Source organism: Pleurodeles waltl, chromosome 9 (genome assembly GCF_031143425.1).
Source record: "Pleurodeles waltl isolate 20211129_DDA chromosome 9, aPleWal1.hap1.20221129, whole genome shotgun sequence".
Taxonomy (NCBI): domain Eukaryota; kingdom Metazoa; phylum Chordata; class Amphibia; order Caudata; family Salamandridae; genus Pleurodeles; species Pleurodeles waltl.
Window position 1 is genome coordinate 885959459 of NC_090448.1, and position 20072 is coordinate 885979530.

At 44.1% G+C, this 20072-nt stretch overlaps 1 protein-coding gene across 1 annotated transcript; it reads left to right on the forward strand.

Annotated features, from left to right (window-relative positions):
- Positions 1-5379: 5379 nt before the first annotated feature.
- LOC138259755 (zinc finger BED domain-containing protein 5-like) lies at positions 5380-6909 on the forward strand. The gene has a single exon (XM_069207642.1). The coding sequence runs from the start codon at positions 5380-5382 to the stop codon at positions 6907-6909; it is 1530 nt and encodes a 509-aa protein (XP_069063743.1).
- The last annotated feature ends 13163 nt before the right edge of the window (positions 6910-20072 follow it).

Genomic DNA, 20072 nt, shown 5'->3' on the forward strand with positions numbered 1-20072 from the left:
GGCTGGTTGCGGTCTCCAGGCACAAGCCTCGAGAGGAGCACCCAGGGAAGTGGGCAAGTGAGTGGGAAAGGGACAGCTAGCACTGGGTGAGTATGATGGGGTTACGCTGGAGGCTTCATGGCTGGTTTACGATGAGGAAAGTGTGGAGGAAGGAGAAATCAAGGAGGACATGGAGGAGGAAAAGCAAGCTTGGGGGGAAGAAAAGGAGAGGACTTCTAACATTGTCACTCAGTCATTTCAGGCACCCACAGCGACGGGCAGTTTATGGAAGACAGTCGGCAAAAGAAGGAACCCAGCTGGTTAGACGAAAGACGCAGGAGGGGGCACCGTCCTTGATGCCAGGTAAGGGTGTGCAAAAAAAGGTGAATTACATGGTGTCAGTCGCAATCAAGGCAAAAGAGGATGGGTGTAACGGGGAGGCCTGTTTGTAAAAAGGTGTATACGTAACTGACATTGGGGTGGTGACGGAGGACAGAACACAAATGTGTGGATGGGAAGTCAACAGAGACCATTAACAATGAAGTGGTTGGGGACAAAAAGGCAGATACGGAAAAGGATGGAAAAGAAGTGAAGGGGAAGAGGCTGCCCTGTATGGGTAGGGCCAAGCCGCTGGGGGTGTACTTGATGTTGGTAACAGAAGAGAAGATATGGAAAGGGGAGTAGGTGGAGATGCTCAAACTGTTACACCGAGAGGTGAGATCGAAGGAAGGTTCTAAAGAGGAGGAGTATGAGTTGGCCAAGCGTCCAAAGGTACTGGTCAACATTGAGAATTGCCAGCCGCATTCTTGATATTTGCTAGCGTATACTGCGAGCGGTTTCCGGAAGATCGTTTGTACTAATAAAATACATGGATATAGTACACAAGGAGCAATTGAACTACTGGGAATATGCCTGGGTATAATATGATGAAGAGTTCTGAGCACAAATGGCGGCTGATCTGGTGGTTCAGTGGGGGGAGATAGATGCAGACCTTTGCCAACATATTATGGGCCCATCCAAATTTGGGAAATACATTTTCACAGCCAGCGGGCTCCTCATCACCTATTGGCCTTTTTGGAAGCGACCCAGCCGAGGTAGGGGCAGCAAACAGGGGACAAGCAGCAGGGAGTGGGACAGCCCAAACCGGGGCCTGTTGGGACTACTATAAGGGCATGTGCACTCGGGAGTACTGTAAATTTATACACAAGTGCTCAAAATGTGCAGGGAGGCATGCCCTCATAAGTTGTTATGGGAATGATCCCCCAACAATGACCGAGATGGGACAGGGACAGCAAAATTACAGGGAGAGCACAACAGGGATGGCAGAATCCACCCAAGGTATGGGGAGGCCAGGGACCTGCGGGAAAAACTCGCCCTCTGGTTAACATAGACATGCTAAAGTTTAGGTTAGGGCAGTATGACAGGAAAGAGGATGCTGACTTGCTGAAGGACGAATTTACTAGGGGAGTTAAGCTAGGATACACAGGACCTAGGGTACGGCAGTGGGCTGAGAATCTTAGATCAATGAGAGGACAGGAGGAGGTGGTTTACTCAAAATTGAAAAAAGAGGTGGCAGAAGGTTGCATGGCAGGCCCTTTTTCTGACTGGCTGACGCAGGATCTTGTAGTGTCACCTATAGGTGTGGTGCCCAAGAAGGAGGGGGGCAGCATTGGTTAATACATCATTTATCATGGCCAGAGGGGTCGTCGGTAAACAACTTCATCCCGGAGGAGCTGATGAAAGTGTCATACACATCGGTAGATGTGGCTATTGAAATGGTGGAGGTGCTGGGGCCTCAGGCACTAATGGCAAAAACAGATATTAAGTCAGCTTTCAGACTGCTGACAGTACACCCACAGGATTTTGAGTTGTTGGGCATTCAATACCAAGGCAAGTGGTGTGTAGACAAAGCGCTACCAATAGGCTGCTCCATTTCTTGCTCGTTATTTAAATGCTTTGGCACATTCTTACAATGGATTTTCACGACACTCACAGGGCATATGGAAGTGACCCACTATTTGGATGATTTTTTCTTTGCCACACCAGCTGGTTAAACGAGGTGTGAGGAGGTCATGCAGCAATTTAAGGTTATCATGGGGGATTTGGGAGTGCCCCTGGCCCCTGAAAAGACGGTGGGGCCCTGTACGCCTCTATCATTTTTGGGTATTGAGCTGGACAGAGAGGTCAGGATGGCTCCACTGCCACAAGATAAGAGGACGGCCATGCTGGCACTGGTGCAAGAAATGTTGGGCAGACGCAAGGTAAGAGTTAGGGACATACAGGTCATGTTAGGCACCTTAACTTTGCTTGTAGAGTAGTGAGAGCAGGGAGGACATTCTGTAGACTACTGAGACTGTCTATAGCAAGGCAATCGCTGCCTCACCACCGCATGCCGCTCAAAGTAGGTGCAAAGGAAGACTTGAGAATGCAGTGCATATTCCTGAAATCATTTAACAGCATACCATTGCTGCGAGTGGGATGAACAGATATTTTCTGACGCAGCGGGAGCAAAAGGTTTTGGCATATATTGGCAGGGACGTTGGTGTGCCGAGGAATGTCCGGACAAGTGGAGGGGGGGGAGGAGCATAGCATTCTTGGAACTGTTTCCCCTGATTGTGGCAGTCTGTGTGTGGGGCCACCTCTTAGTGCACAAGAAAATAGACTTCAGGGTGGACAATTTGGCAGTTGTACAGGTAGTGAACAGACAGTCCACCAGGGACCCGCAGGTATTACAGCTGCTCAGGTATTTTGTGTTGGGGTGTTTATGACATTGCATTCAGGGCAAGACATGCAGGGAGTGAACAATGACATTGCAGATGCCTTGTCTCGTTCACAGTGGGAGAGGTCCCATGGGCTGGTCACGGATGAGGAACTGTGCAGGACAGAGATGCCAAAGGTGCTTTGGAGCATAGGCAGCAGAGGAGGTCCACTTGGTGGTGAATTCCTTGATGCACTCCATGCAGTTGCCGTATGCGCAGGCATGGCAGGAGTTTCTGAGGTCTGGGGCAAGGTGAAGGGGCTCAGGACGGGAGAGGGTGTAGGACGTGATTCAATTCATTATGACAGTGGTTCCCAAACTGTGCGCCGCAGCACCCCGGTGCGCCGTGACAAGTTGCCTGGGGCGCCGTGCGCATTTTTGAAAACATGAAATGCCACACTTCAGAAACGATTTATGCACGCGGTTTATACCAGCGTAACTTACGCAGGGAGGTAATTATTTTCCAGTCGAGCAGTAGACATTAGCATTTCATGTCGGGGGGGATTACACGAGCCCCACCTGTCAACGTCTTGCATTGTGGTTTCACCCAGCGTGATTACGTTCTTCGGCATTTACAGGCGCGCGGCAATTCAGAGACTCCGAGAGCCCCCTCAGCATTCCAAGTCGAATTTCAGCTCATTGTCAGGTAATTACCGTAATTATTATCGTTTTTAGAATTTGGAATCTACATTGTAGACTGTGTAGACCTTGGAGAATATAACTGCGTGCACATATACAAACTTTTAACGCCTCTCCCCACGCTTCACCCCATTTATTTTCGATTTCCGCTCTCGTGCCGGTCATAATGCCAGAGCACACGTGTGTTCCTTGCTGGTTGTCACTGGCCCAGATTCTGTGTCCTCGTGCTCAGCTGGGAGGGTGGGAAGAGTCTCTGCCAGGGAGGAGTGTGGAAGGGTGTTTGTTCGTGTTTGTAATACAACACACGCATTCCCTGCTTAATTTGTAAAGGAATAAGTGCCAGGGTCCAATGTTTTGATTAGAACCTGCAGACTAACATAACTGTTAATTCTCCCGGAAAACAAACGCTTTCAAATGACAGAATTATTTTCTTTCCAAAACACAAGACTAGTTAGGCCACACATTACAAAGGCGCTCGTTCTCATCATTATACACTTCTTAGGAGATTTCCCACACAAATTTCCCCAGGTAAGCAACATGGCTATACGACCGTTAAAGTCGGGCTGGACTATGCCCATTGGAGCAGGGTCAAGACTGATTCGCTTATGGCTGAATACAAATAGAGGTGGCACAGTGTGCAAAATAAAGATGGACTGGAGGGATGGGGTCCTGAGAAACTGCTAGTGGTTGAGATTAAATCAAGCATTTTTTTTCTGTATACTTCAGTGTGCGGGTAGGCCCAGGTGTGGGCCCCTGGCACACTGTGGCACATTGTGGCACTGGAGCCAAGCAATATTTGGCTAGTGATCCCTAATAAGGGCAAAACCAGTCATGAGTTGTGTTGTGCTCTGGTTAAGGGAAGAACTGGTCAGGCAGTTTGGGCTGCACTGTTCACACTCTTCACATTGGAGCAGGGTCAAGACTGATTTGCATATGGCTGGGACTAAAGACTGAAGTGGCACAGTGTGCAAAATAATGATGGACTGGAATGGGGTCCTGAGAACTTGCCAATTTCCTACTGCAGCAGCTCTCCCCAGGGATGTTCAAGGAGTAGTTCCTAAAGAACGTTTTAAAAAAGTAGAATATATTGGCAATTTAAAAAAAATAAAAACGTTTTCAAGCACATTGGCTAAAAAAGCTATAAAGCCAAATATATATTGAGTGCCATGTGAACTTAGAAATGAAGATCTGTAAAGGCGTTAGCGGAGGATAGTTAGGGGGTATGTGGGTTACTTTTATTCCTGGTTGAATGTATACTGCAGTCATAAGATAGATATGGAAAGTGAATATTGTTTGACAAAGAAATGCACATGTGATATTTTAAGAAACTTTAAATGACTAGATGTAATATTTACATGTCTCTCATTTGAATGCCTCGAGTCGAGTACAGGTACTTACAGAGTAGTTAGAGCAGATGGGAAACTAGTGAGCCTTCCTGACAGTTTCTTGCTAAAAATGAAACCACATGCTGGTATGGTTTGACATAGTCAGGCATGGATTACGATTCACCAAAGTTACAGTTGGAGATTGACACCGTACGTACACCATGTGACCTTTAGCCCATCGAGAGTCTTCTATTTGTTGTTAAGGGGGTAACAACTTTGCCTTGCACCATAGTTGTTAATGCCTTCACATATTGCCCCTATCTTGATGCTAAAAATTGCACCCTGCAGAAACCACCCCTTTTCTCAAGAAACTGCAGAGTGGGAGTGTGAACGACATTGCTTAATTTGTAAATAAAAATGCGCCAGTACCCAAAGTCCTCCTCTTAAACATGGGCTTCTGAAATTAAATGTGGGAAAACTGAATACTGAGGCAGTGTAATACTAAATCCATCTCAGGCCTCTTCAATGATTTTAAAACCACTTCCTTCCCCTTCAGCTCACTCTTGCAGCTTTCTGTTTTCTACCATTGTGACACTATTTCGTTTTTCTCTTCCTCAGTCTTTCCCTTTCTTCTCTTCTCTTCTACGTGTGAACTGATTGGCATCTTTATGATTGACAATGAAGAGATTTTTAATACCGAGTTCAAGTTCGTCTGAGCAAAGTGAAGTCTCAGGTTCTTCAGAGAAAAAAGAGGATGGGAAGCGAAAAACCAAGTACAGAAAGTATGATGACAGGTATCTAGATTATGGTTTCACATGTGTACAGGTTAATGATGAGGAGCGTCCTCAATGTGTAATCTGTTTAAAAGTTTTGGCTTTAGAATCCATGCTTCCAATTAAACTAAAACGTCATCTTGAAAGTCTTCACTCAAATGTGGTTGGAAAGCCAAGGGAATTTTTCCAAAGAAAACTAACAGAAGCCAAGTTACAAAAGACCACTTTCTCAAAACAAGCCAAAGTTAACAGTAACGCCCTCTTGTCTTCTTATAAAGTGGCCTATCGTGTTGCACAGTGTAAAAAACCACACACAATTGCAGAAGAGCTGATTTTGCCTGCTGCTGTTGATATGGTAAACATCATGCTTGGCGAAGATGCTGGTAAACAGCTGCTCAAAGTGTCTCTTTCTAATAATACTATCAGCCGGAGGATAAACGATATGGCTGACGATATTAACGATCAGCTCATCTGTAACTTAAAAGGCAAAGACTTTGCACTCCAACTGGACGAGGCAACAGACAACCAAAAAGACACCCATCTTATTTGCTATGTCAGGTTTGTTAATGAAAAAAAAATAGTTGAGGATTTGTTGTTCTGTAAGGAAATGAAAGGTGGAACTACCGGTCAAGATTTGTTTGCGGTTGTGGATGATTTTATGGTACAGAATCAGATTGACTGGGAGAGATGTGTTGGAGTTTGTTCAGACGGGGGTCATTCAATGGCTGGATGCTACCAAGGACTTCAAGCTCGCATACGGTCTAAAGCACCTAATGCTATTTGGACACACTGTATAATACACAGAGAAGCACTAGCAGCAGGAAACCTCAGTGAAGAACTGCATAATATTCTGAAAATAGTCACCAAAGTGATAAATTTTATTAAAACAAGACCAATGAAAGCAAGATTTTTTGCTAAGCTGTGTGAAGACATGGGTGCCAAACACTCATGCCTCTTGTTCTACAGCAGTTCTCGATGGCTGTCTCTCGGTAACTCCCTGCTTAGGGTGTATGAGCTTAGGAATGAAATATACTCATATCTACACGATGATGAACATTGTTTTGCTGACAAATTTATTGATGCAGACTTTCTAATACAAATGGCTTTTCTTTTGGATCTTTTTGAAAAACTGAACACACTGAACAAGTCCTTGCAAGGTAATAATACTAACATCTTGCAGCTCTCCGACAAAGTTTCAGGGTTTAAGAAAAAAGTCATCCTTTGGAAAGGCAGTGTAAGCAAAGGTGACTATAAATGTTTTCCTTCATTGGACAAGTTTCTGCAAGACAATGAGATGGCATTAAAGGAGGAACTGAGGACAGTTTTTGTTCTGTATTTGTCACAACTGCATTTTTACCTTCAGAAATATTTCCCAGAGGATGAAGTGGAGCCAATAAAATGGGTGAGAGATCCCTTCAATGCTGAGATACCTTAGCATTTCAATAACGAGGAAGCAGAACAGCTCATTGACATTTCAAGTGACTCAACATTGAAAGTACAATTCCAGTCTCTGTCACTGCTTGAGTTTTGGTGCCAAACTCAAGATGAATACCCAGTGATTAGCAAGATTGCCCTGCGTGTTTTGATCCCGTTTGCTACTTCCTACCTTTGTGAAGCTGGTTTCTCAGCAGTTGCAGTGATAAAGTCAAAATATAGGGCAAAAATTCACCTTGAAAAAGAAATGCGTGTTGCGATCTCAAAAATAACACCAAGATTCGAGGAGCTTTGTAAAGAAAAACAAGCACACCCATCTCACTAGGATTTTCCAAACATAGGCCTTTCTATTTTGTTCACATTCAGACTCCCTGGTTTTTCTTGTTAATTAAAAAACATTTACTACAGAACTTTGTTGTGTGGTTAATCTTACATGTGTTCAAAAACGGTTGCTAATTCGTGGAAACATTTTTGGCTCTTGATATTGTATTGTTTCTGACTTAACTGAATTAAAAAAAAAGTAAACAACTTGTATTTTTATTTTGTTACCAATATGATAATACCTTCATCGCCTACATCCCAATTATTTGCAGGGAGAAAATTTGAAGTACTCCTGAGGCTGGGCTTACATCGCCCACCCGAAAAAAAAGTAACATAATGGGGAGCCGCGGGCAATGGCCAATGTAGGTGAAGGGTGCCGCCGGTCGAAAAAGTTTGGGAACCACTGCATTATGGATTTGGTGGAAAGGGGGCAGTCAAGAATAACCATAGCTGGTAAGCTAGAAGGAATTGCGTTCATGGGAAAATTGTTGTGGGGATATCCACCATCAGTTGGTCAAATGGGACAGAGGATGTTTGAGGGCTGGGCTAGGGAGATGGGGTACGAGAGAAAGGGCAAGGCCGCCAATCTCGTTGGAACTGTTGAAGGAGCTGGTAGAGACATTGCGGGTAATATGCCTGGAAGGGGGTGGAGTCCTGTTGTTTAGTACCTTAAAGTCTTGGATGTTTGTTGGTGCGAGTCAGAGTCTCAGAGCTGTTAGGCTCAAAGCGGGGGGCAGTTTTCACATGGAGCGATGTTCAGTTCAGCGTACGGGGTTTGTCAATAAGGCTACAGAGTTAAAAAAAAGATCAGGCAAGCAGGGGCGTACATGTAACTATCAGGAAAAATCCTGTGGTCACGAGATGCTCTTACTCTTTGGGGAAGCAATGGTGGGTACACAGGAGAGACCGGGCGGGCTGGTTATTTCAGCATGGAGATAGTAAGAGAGTCACTTCCTACCAGTTGTTAGTAGTTATGAGAAAATGTCTCACGGCATTAGGACATTATGCCTCACAGTTCGGAACTCACTCTTTTAGAATAGGTGTAGCGACAGAAGCTGGGAGTAAGGGTTGGAGTCAGGATGAGTTAATGGGACTGGGGAGGTGGAAGTCAGATAGCTATCAGCAGTATGTGAGAAGAGGGGGCCAGCAGGGCACTGGGGGCCGAGCCTGATGATATTTTTTTTACTTGCAGGTGTCGTGCCAGGTCCAGAGGTGGACTTCCTGTCTGCTGGGTCACGGGTCATTCTTTTGTAAAGTGGGCACACGTCAAGCGAGGAGAACAAGCATTGACGAAAACCTGGGGTTGGACTGGGAGAGATATAAAGTGCACTGGGACGGGAAAGGGGCCATGAGATGGCAGGAGTTATTGGGGTGACTACAGAATTTGAAAGTCAGAGGTGCCTGTCCAGATATCTTGTTGATACATGTGGGCGAGACTGACTTAGTGGAAAAAAACAGGCTTGGATGTGAATAAAGGCATGAAGAGAGATCGGAAAGAGATCCTGAAACAATGGAAAGGGTGCCATTTGATATCGACAGCTTTTGTTCCACGTGGGTGCTGGAGAGTGGCAAAGAAACCAGGGGCAATTGAGCGTGCAAGAAGGAAAATTAATAAAGAGATGAGAGGGTTTTTGTGCTGAAGCAGGGGCAACATATCTAGAGCACATGGATCTGTCCTTTGAGAATGTGGAATTGTTTGAGGGGATAATGTGCATATGTCCTTTATGGGCATGGAACTATACCTTTTGCACATAAGGGAGACCCTGAAGGCGATTTTATGGGAGCGGTGAGGACCAGATGGTAGGGGAGCAGAAAAAGTCAGAAGGCCTTCCTTTTTCTGGTGGTGGAGGCCGAGAGAGTTCACATGCCAACGAAAAGAGATACGGCTAGCGTACCTGGCATTACACTTTCAGAACTGAAGGGGGGTGGACAACAGCAGGACAGACAGGAAGGAAACTTGGCATTAGGAGTTATGCTAGTTGTAAGTTCGGTTGTTATATTGCATCAGGAGCTGGTTAAGGATGCAAAATGTTTTGACAGGGAAAACATTATGAAAGGGCGAAGGATTAATAGTTGGCAAGGTTAAGATTAAAAGGAGGGGGAAGGCACAGTAGGGGAGGGAGGAGAGTTTTGGTCAGGTGAATGGCTGTATAGTGAGGTTTTAGTTTTGTGAGGCAAAGGCCAAGGTTTCTAAATGTAAGTGCACCTGTTTCCAATAAAGCAGCCTTTTTAACATACAAGAAAGTGTCAGAGTGTGTGATGTCCCCTCTTCCCCAATGGGGCCCCGGCAAGGGGGGGAGGGTGGGACTGCAGACCGCAGAGAGGCCACCCCCTCTGGGAATTTTTTGAGAGGGTGGTTCAATCCAAGACAGCACTTGGGCTATGTTGGGCATTTTTTGGGCTGGGGTGGCTGCAGGTATATCAAGGTGCAATTTTATAACAAGGGCACCATTTTAGCCAGGTGACATGGTGGCCGACAGGAAGGGTCAGGAGAATTTTTTGTCCCCCCCCCCCCCTTTAGAAAGCAGGAAGGGGAGGATCGGGAGTGGAGGACGTGTGCTGGCTTAAGGTCTCTTTTTTAGGAGGACGGGTGCACGGGGTTGAGCTTGTTCAGGGTGTCGCTTGGAGCAGGTGAAAGTGGAGGCAGAGAGAGCTCCCAGGCCAATTAAAAGAGATATGGATAGCGAACCTGGCAGTACACTTTAAGAACTGAAGGGGGGTGGACAACAGCAGGACAGGACAGACAGGAAGGAAACTTGGCATTAGGAGTTATGCTAGTTGCAAGCTCAGTTGTTATGTTGCATCAGGAGCCGGTTAAGGATACAAAACTGCTTCGACAGTGAAAACAGTATTAAAGGATGAAGGATTAATAGATCGCAAGGTTAAGATTAAAGGGGGGCAGGGTAGTGGAGGGGGGAGAGTTTTGGTCAGGTGAATGGCTGTATAGTGTGGTTTTAGTTTTGTGAAGCAAAGGCCAAGATTTCTAAATGTAAGTGCACCTGTTTCCAATAAAGTGGCCTTTTTCACACAAAAGAAAGTGTAGGATTGGTGATGTCCTCTTCCCCAATGAGTGAACAAACAGTGAGGAATTAAAAATTATGCACCATACCCTCTGATTCGCTAAACAGAGGGTTTTCAATCAGTTGAAAAACTTTCTCTAATGTGATAAAACAATTTAGTGATTCTGGAAAGAATTTCTGAATCGTTGGATTAGAAATGCTTATCGTTTTGCAACATGGAATGACGTGTTTGGTTCGTCACTTCCAGACGATGATTAATTTTTCTGTGTATCAGTGGTTTGTGCCCATAATTCAATTGCAAGCCATTGACCGGTTACTGTCTCTCAAGCAATGGTGGCAACTGAGTTGCATAGGAAAAAGGGTTTCATTTGACACCTTCCTCTTTAGGAATCGTGGTGGCAGCTTCTTTTGGAGTAGGCACTGGTTTAAGGGACAGCTAGTTGATCTCTCTGAAGTTTTTCAAAATGGAAAACATTTGTTTAAAGCAGCTCTATCTTCTTTAGAAAACTCAGGCAGCATTAAAAATCATTGTTGGTTGAAATATTTTCACAGGGATGATAGTCTGCTCTGCCTTGCAAGCCACCATCTCTCTGAAAGCCCTCAATCAGAGAGATTAAAATATTGTTTACCTGCCTCATGAATATCAATAAAACACTTTGGGACAGATTTACAAGGCCCTAGCACCAGCTTTTATCACACTAACTTCATTTTTTTACGCTAATATGGCGTTCAGTAGGCCATTCCCCAGCACCATATTTACAAAGTGGTGCAATGCTTGCATTTTGCCACTTTATAACCCTCCGTGCCACATGCCTGTGCCAGGCATAATATATGCTAGGCAGGCGCTCCCCCATTAGAAGGCCCAGAAAAATGGTGCAGTTAAATCTACACGATTTTACTGCAGCATTTTTTCTGTCATTTTTAATGCCTGCACAGGGCAGGCGTTAAATGACGGACCCATAGTAACCTTTGGGCCTCCCTAGTGCTGTGCTGGACTAGCGCCATAATTAATGGCGCTAATGCTGCAAAGCGCAACAATAGGGTCATAAATTATGACGCTATTTTGGAAACGACCGCCATGGTGTGCCATATTGTAAATAAGGCACAACCATGGAGTTGTTAGGTGAGGCAGGGGTGAAGCAAGAAAAGTGGCTCATCTGGACCGATGCGCCACTTTCTTGTAAAGCTGGACCTTAATCTTGGACACCCTCCAATTCCTTATTTCATGAGCTGACTTAATAGTACCTCGGTTGGTTGCACAATAAATCGCTGATTCCAAAAAATCAGTGTGCAATTTACAACCCGTACAATAGCACATCTGGCCCTGTATTTGCTGATTTGTCCAATAAGGTATACACACTGAAGAGCATTTGGGTGAAGCAGGTCACGTGTTTGGGGCTGTGGAAAGTCTGTAGTTTGAAAAAGCAATAGGTATAGTGTTTAGAATACTGGAAGTGCAGTGTTTGAGCTATGGGGGATTCTTAGTTTAGTCCAAAAGAAGGCACAAACTCCCAGAAAGTGGCATGCCCAAGTTTACTGCATTGGAAGTGGCAGAATTATTGGCAGTGAAGGTAAAGAGTTTAAGGGAGAAGTTGCATGTTTTGCGTAAGTGGAAGGCATAGAGTTTGGAGTAGTGGCAGTATAGCATTTAAAGGTGTTGATTGTGCACCCAGTAGAAGGTGAAGAGTGTTAAAACACTTGAAGATGCAGAGTTATTGATAGTGGAAGGTGCAGGGTTTGAGGTAATGGAAGAAGCATTTTGATGCAGTGGAAGGTACAAACTGGGAAAGTGAAAGGCAGTGGAAGTTGCACAGGGTGATGCGATGTGTGGTGCATAGTCTTAGGTTGCGAAAAATGCAGAGCTTCTAACATAGGACAGTGCGCTGTTTGAGGTAGCGGGGGTGCCCAGTTTGGGACTGTAGGGTAACCGGAGGGAAATGGCTCATAGTGTGAGATTGGAAAGAGGACAGGTTTACAGCAGTGGAAGGTGCAGTATTTGAGGCAGTGCAACATACATAGTTTGGGGCAATTGAAGGTCCACCCTCTGGTAAATGAGGGCTCACCATCTGGTGCAGTAGAGTAGGGAGAGTTTGGGGCAGAGGGAGAGGCACAACTGAGTGAGTGGAAAGTGTATTGCTAAGTGTAAAAGGTAGTTCACAGACTGTAGATAGGGATGATATAACTCTGTAGCACTAGACGGTGCACGATTTGGGATAATGGGAGGGATTAAGGGCCAGATGTAGGAAGGGTTTTGCGACTCGCAAACGGCGAAAAACGCCGTTTGCGAGGCGCAAAAGCCTCTCCGCGATGCAGAAATGCATTTAGCGAGTCGGATCCGACTCGCAAAATGCGTTTCCGACTCGCAAATAGGAAGGGGTGTTCCCTTCCTATTTGCGACTCGCAACGCTATGCAAGTTCATTTGCGACGGCAAAAGCGGTCGCAAATGAACTCGCAGTTACCATCCACTTGAAGTGGATGGTAACTCATTCGCAAACGGGAAGGGGTCCCCATGGGACCCCTTCCCCTTTGTGAATGATCACACAAACAATTTTTCAGAGCAGGTAGTGGTACTATGGACCACTGCCTGCTCTGAAAAATACCGAAACAAAAGGTTTCGTTTATTTTTTCTAAGTGCAGCTCGTTTAAGGAAAACGGGCTGCAGATAGAAAAAAAAAACCTGCTTTATTAAAAAGCAGTCACGGACACGGTGGTCTGCTGTCTCCAGCAGGCCACCATCCCCGTGAGTGCCCATACTCGCAATGGGGTCGCAAACTGCGACCCACCTCATTAATATTAATAAGGTGGGTCTTTGCGACCCCATTGCGAGTCGCAGAAGGTGTCTGAGACACCTTTCTGCATGGTAAATTGCGAGTCGCAATTTGCGAGTCGCACGGACTCGCAAATTGCAAGTCGCAATTTCCCTTTTTCCTACATCTGGCCCTAAGTGAATTAGTTGAAGAGGCCTGGTTTTAACTCAGTGGAAAATGTGCCACTGGAATAATGGCTGCTATATATTGTAGGGCAATGGATGATGTTGCGTTACGGGAGGTCTTTTGGGAAAGAGGGAGGCGCATTTTTAGGGCACTGAGAGAAGCTCAGAAATCTAAATGTTTCCTTATTATATCTGGAGCCAATCAATAGGAATCCCTTGGTGAACTTATTTAGAGACTGAGTTTTGCCTCTAGGCGAAATCCCTAGATTAAAGGCGGCATGTGCCTTTGTAGTGGAATTTGTGGCTGCATTTTCTCTCTGGTTAATACAATTCCTACAGTTATTTCAGAACAGCGTGTCGTTCTCTACATGCTTGGTTTGTACAATTTGCTGTACAAGAATGATTTTTCCACACGCCGGAACACTTGCAAACTAAAAACACATCTCTTATAGCGTCTATCCCACACACCAACAATATTGGTGTCAACTACAGTATATACAATGATATGATATCCAATGATCATATCATATATCATATAATATACCATATCATATCATATAATATCGTATTGTATCAGATCATAACAGCCTAAAATAACTAGTGTAGTTCTTTTTCAACATGACCATAATTATTCTCACTGATGTCACAATTGGTATTGGACGAGTTAGTTGTGAAGCTTCTTAGAGTTCAAAGCCTCAAGCAAACTTTATACAGAATGGTCTCATATCATCAGCATCATACCACCAATACTTTCTTTCACATATTAATTCTCAATTATACCCGGCCAAAATAGCTATTGAGGTTTGCATTAGGTAACCGCTATCATTTCATTTCTTAATACCTTCATTTGATTGGGTTACTGAGTCTTAATTGCAAGAAATTGGATCATATTACACAGCAGACAATCCAATATTTATCAGAAGAGTCTCAAGAAGCAGGAACAAAGGTAGAATATTCGCATGGTCAGATGTTTAATCAATATTGATCATAGTGACTAGATTTCAGAGAGTTCAAACCTGAAAATGTAACTTTAGTGACACCACGGGTGAAAATGTACTTGTCTTTTTCAATATCTGCATCTATCTCCGGGATAATTACTGTAATGCTTACTTGTATCATGGGAGATTCAAGGGGATGCCTTATGCACTTGTCGATTTCATTTCGGAACCTAAAAACCAGCGATGCGACCTTACTTAAGATTATGGCTGGTGAGAAATTTGTTTGCTTCTGAGGCCAGCGTCATTATTTGGCTGGTATTTTACCATGATCATTGTAATTTCAGTGTGAAGGCAGTTATTGAAACACTGAAATCTGACAAACAAACCACAGGCAATTCAAATCTGCGGATATGAATGTGGCGATATTTTCAAATTTTGCACCAAAAGATCTGTCTACAGCAACAATTTGAGTCGTGATATCAAGGTTTGCATCTCCCTCACACATCTGTCCACGAGCACATCTCTCAGCGGCCATTTTATGTCCTGATAATGCATTTTGTGCTTCCTCAAGAACTTTATCTTATGTCCCTTTTGCACGTCTGCACACCTAACAGTGCACATGTGCTTGATGCATTCATGTGCCAACTCAGCTGAGCTGCTATTAAAAGTAATGAGTACTTCAGTCAGCGGCTGCATTTTACTAGCCTCTGTTTCTAATCTAGGACTGCAGCCCCCCCCCCCCCCGTTGTTTACAGTGATGCTGCCTTGAAATTCAAGCATGCAATTTGCAATACGTCAAAAAACTATGAAAAATGTGCAACATGTACAAAATCTGCAGAGAACTAAATCAAATCTCTGCTGTATATTGGCATTGTCCATAAAAAATAGGTGCCTTTTCTGGAGAACTTTACAACTGATTCAAAATCTTCTATATCTATTCTATTAAGGTAACCACTGACGTATGCCATCAAGAACACTACGAGCCTGATTACAATGTGGTCATTGTATTCTAACCCAGGCGTTAACCCTTGTTTATGCATGTGTTGGAATTACGAGTTTGGCACTATTTAACACAGCCAATAATTATCGGATGCGGTAAACACTTTAGCTGTTGTTAAATTTTGGCACGTCAAACCTACCACACTTAAACAGGGAAAATCATATGGTATTTACCATACCATGCAGATTTTGATGCGTTAAACACCAAAATCCGCAAGTTATTCACCACAAACTGGTAATGGGTGTTATTTATTGCACCCAATAAATAAGGTATCCAGTGATGCAGTTATTTATCACACGTGCTAAATAACACCTAAATTCGCAATCAAGCCCCATTTAGCCTTTGAGAGCCTCTAACAACTCGATGTTTTCTGAGATATATAGTCTTGGCTCCCTTCATTTGAACCAATTGGCACGGAGTTCTGAACTTCAGTAGTGTGAATAAAAAAACTAATTGACCACTTTAAACATGAATCTTTGTGAACACTTTAAACATGAACATGAATCTTTTGGAAATTGCACCAGTTTTTCTTCTAGCACCGGGGTGTGGCCTTTCCGAAACTTCAAAGGGCAAACAAATTGTCTGTTGGCCCTGGTTACATTATTGAATTTCTGCTGTGTACTATCTCTGATGCAATACACCTGTTGAGCAAGCCTATCTTTATTGAGTCCATTTCAACCGGAGCGCCGGCTTGGTCTGACGTCCCTGGGCCTGTTGAGAGCAATAACGCAACCCTATAATTGAACCTTGTGTAAACTCATCTCGAGGATATTCATAAAACAAGCAGCAACACAGATTTAATTAGCACGCATGCCTTTTGCTTTAATTAATCATCACATCTGATTCACATGCAACGACTGATAAGGCCGACAGCTGTCTCCCAGGACGCCTTTTGCTGCACTATTTTCTCTCTCTCCTTGTAAGTATGAATATTACATTTTTAATTTCCCATCGAGTGGAAGCCTCACCTCCTGGTCCCAGCTAAACAAATGAGCTAAGGCTGGGAAGAAACTGATTTCAAATCAAGTTTTACAACAGTGTCCATATGCCAAATACCCTGGGAAAGTCTTTTGGGGGCATATTTATCCATTGTTTGCGCTGCATTAGCGTAATGTTTTTATGCTAATTCAGCACAAACTTAACTCCATATTTATATTTTGTCGCAAGACATGTCCAGTGCCAAAATAATGGAGTTAAAGTCATTTTTTTACCAGCGCAAAACTACCTTGCGTCAAAGAGATGCAAGGTAGGCGTTCCTAGGCAAAATATTACGATATGACCTCAGCGCCATATTTATCCCCCATGCTAAAATCAAGCACAGGGGGATGAGGGCCTTAAATAATGGCGCTAAGCTTGCTTAGTGCCATTATTTAATGCCTGGGTCAGGGCAGGCGTTAGGGCACCTGGGGCTTTTTTCAATGGTCAGAGACCATGGAAAAGAGCCCACAGGTGCCCTTCCCTAGCCCCAGGGACACCCCCACCCACACCAGAGGGACAGAGGAGGATGGGGGGCCCATCCCAGGTAAGTATAGGTGAGTAGAGGTAAGTATTTTATTTTATTATTTGTAGTGCAATAGGGGGGCCTAACTTGGCCCCCCCTACATGGCACTGGGCCCGATGGCCATGCCGATAGACATGGCCATTGGGGTAGTGGGAATGACTCCTGTCTTAGCTAAGACGGGAGTCATGTCCATGGGGACAACGTCAGAAAATGTTGCTAGCATGGTTAGAGGCATTATTTATGCCTCTGCCCGTACCAGCGTCATCCTTTGATGCTAAACCCTCTGTTCCTCCTACGCCTCCTCCACCCGGCTAGCGTCCTTTTTTATGACGCTAGCCGGGCCTTACCACCGGTTACATCATCCCATAAATATGATGCCTGGCCAGCGTCTTGGAATGGCGCTAGCCGGCGGAATACTTTTTTACGCTAAACTGCGTTAGCGCAGTTTAGCATCAAAAAGTATAAATCAGGGCCTTGGTCTTTTCCGAATTACTAAAGTTTGACACAAGGCAGCGCGGAAATCTAAACTTCTGCTGTACCTTGCATCAAAGGGAGAGGGAAAAAGCACATTATCTAGTACATTTTTATGCAGATTTTTTCTATCCACCAGTGCTGGTGTCATAGTGCAAGGGTGCGTGCTTTGTCTAAAGAAAAAGTTTTGAACTAGAAATGGGCTCTTCACTGTACAAAGGCTATCCTCTTACTTGTCTTTCCTTTTTCATGTGCTGTACAATGGAAAATAATAAGGAATGAAAAAAAAGTCTCTTCATTATGCCTGCCTCAAGGAGGCGTAAGGTTTTGGCCCAAAGACCTGTCTATGAATATTAGTAGATAAGGAATTACATCAAAACCCATGGGTGATTGCTTGAGAACACCAATGTGCCACCCATGGACCTCCCACACACACACCTTTAACACATAGTAATGCATAGCGCAACTCTGCATACTTTAGGGAAAAATAAAACAAACTATACAAACTCCAGATTTGCACACCATAGGTCTAGCTTTATTAGGACACTGGCCCTCCTCCATCCCTCAGTTTGAAACTAGAATAGTGCAGTTAAAGACCCCAGACTAACTGCAAATCGGTTATTAAGCAAATCTACAACTGCCACCTATGATTGAGGGGCACCTGTAATGAAGCCACAAATGGGGCTGATATCAAGTGACAAATAACAGTCACTAGGAAACTGACACTTTGCATTGAAACTGAAGGAAAATAAAGCAGGCGACTTTCAATTTGTATTGGGCTTTTCCTCCAGATTTAGGGCCTTACTTCGAGGCAGGCGGTCTTGAGACCACCAGCCTCATGGTGGTGGTCAGGACCGCAGCTGCTTTGGTGGTCCAACCACCACATTAAGACCCTGGCGGTCAGACTGCCAGGGTACCGCCATCTTGGTCGGGATCAGTGATCCCGACGGGTTGCAGCGCCGGCCTGTTGATTATGACCTGGTTCTCCCCCAGCCTTTTCAAAGCAGTTGCACTTGGCATGGGCAGTGCAGGGGTCCCTGTTTTGCTTCACCAATGACCGAGCTGAAACACTCATGCACTGACAAAAATCTCTGGAACGCGCTTCTTAGTCCAAAGAAGACATTTCCCATATAAGAATACTCAGCCAACTGGCAACTTAAACATGCATAATGTGACTGGCAACAGTCATTAGGTGATAACAAGCCACGTTGTTTGTTCCATTAGAATTGCAATCAAACAGGTTGATAGAACTCTGCATTATTACCATGCAGAACTTTGATCTGTGGAGCACGATCAGTGCCAAATGGATCCATAGGCATTGTCCTTCAAAAGCAGCAGGGGTGTTGCGCAACGTGATTGATCAATCAGGTTCAGGTTGGGGGTGCTGTTCCACCTGACCGCACACACCCGAAGGGAGACCACACAGCACACTCATGGTCAGAAGCAAGTCGTAGTATGATCTGTAAAAAAAACAAGTATGATCTTTCTTGCAAATAGCATTTGACAGCTGAAATGTGCTCCGCTTTTCCTTTCCTTATTTTGTGATCAGCAGAACATTATTAGGGCCCTTGGCTATAATTTCTGCAGGTTCTGGAGGGCCATTTGGGGATTCCACCCATACCTTAGCATCAGGGTTTTTGTCAGTTAAACCAAAACCTTCCTTTCCTTGCACTGTCAGAAGGGCTGGGGCAGTCCCCTTCCTCACCAATCCTCTATACACTGGACTTATGACAAGTTGGACAATTTTGTAAGCATGTAGGTCAAGACCTGCAGATTTTGGTGTGGATCTGTAAGGAGCCAAAGCTCTAGGTTTTATTTCACAGTACACAATGGTGTTGGTGGCCACATGTGGTTGTATCTGAGTTAACATTTTCAGCATTTGTCAAGGGTTTATTATTCAGAATCTGGACGGCTTCAGTTAAAGGCTCTCTCCAGTTTTCCAGAGTCCCATCAGATAGTTTTTAGTCCAGAACCCCAGGGACACTCCTGTTCTTCTCCTCTTTTGCCACCTGCTCCAATCTACATATTGTCCCTGGATAGTTACATGCAACACAATGTCTTCTTCCTGCACTGTCCACAAGTCAAAAGCCTGTTGAATTATTTATTTTACCAAATCAAAAGCACACAGCTGCTCTTCACCCCATTCAAACTCATGTTTTTTTCTTGTCACTTTGTACCAAAAGGGTTAAGATTTCACTCAGATGAGGGTCATGCTGTCTCCAAAAATCAAACAGTCCCATGAATCTCTGTGTCTCTTGCTTAGTGCGAGAAGTAGCAAACTCCAAAATCTTTTGTTCTACCTGTTACAACATCTCTCCATGTCCTGGCCACATTTTACTCTGCAAAAGCTCTGTGAATATATTGTTAACATCCTTAACTTCTTGTTGGGTGTCATCTTTTAAAGAATGCATTTCAGCTCCTGCCAATTTCTGTGGGCTACTCTGTATTTTTCATCTAAATATTGGCTGTGCACAAACTACGTTCTGCTCATGTAGTTCACACTGGCCCCCACCTTTTTTAACCTCCTCATTACTGGAATGTAAAAAATCAGATTTCCCAGTGACGGCTTGGTAGATATCAGCCTTATCTTGTAATAACATATTCTGACAAGACAGCATAGTTACAGTATTTTTTGTATCAATCTGAGTATTTAATTTCTGATTTTCATATTCTGTTTATATCGCTCATGCGTTTTTCTATAAGCAGACAAAAGTATCCAAACCCTCCTATCAAGAACAAAAGGGTCATCATTCCGTTCAAAAAGCACCTTTGTTAAACATTTAAGTACTGTTATCAATTCTGTTTAATCCAAGCATCCACGCCAAAATTTAGAAAGTCCTGATAAACAAGAAAACTCATTTGCCAAAACATCATAAGGCATTTTAATTTCACAAGCATTTTCAGAAAAGGTTTGCAGTGCTTCCTTTAACTCTCTGAATAAAAACATATTTTCACTTTTAAATCATACACTTTCAACTTC

Excerpts from the sequence above, each read along its gene's own strand:
- LOC138259755 (XM_069207642.1), top strand. The coding sequence starts at position 5,380 with ATGAAGAGATTTTTAATACCGAGTTCAAGTTCGTCTGAGCAAAGTGAA.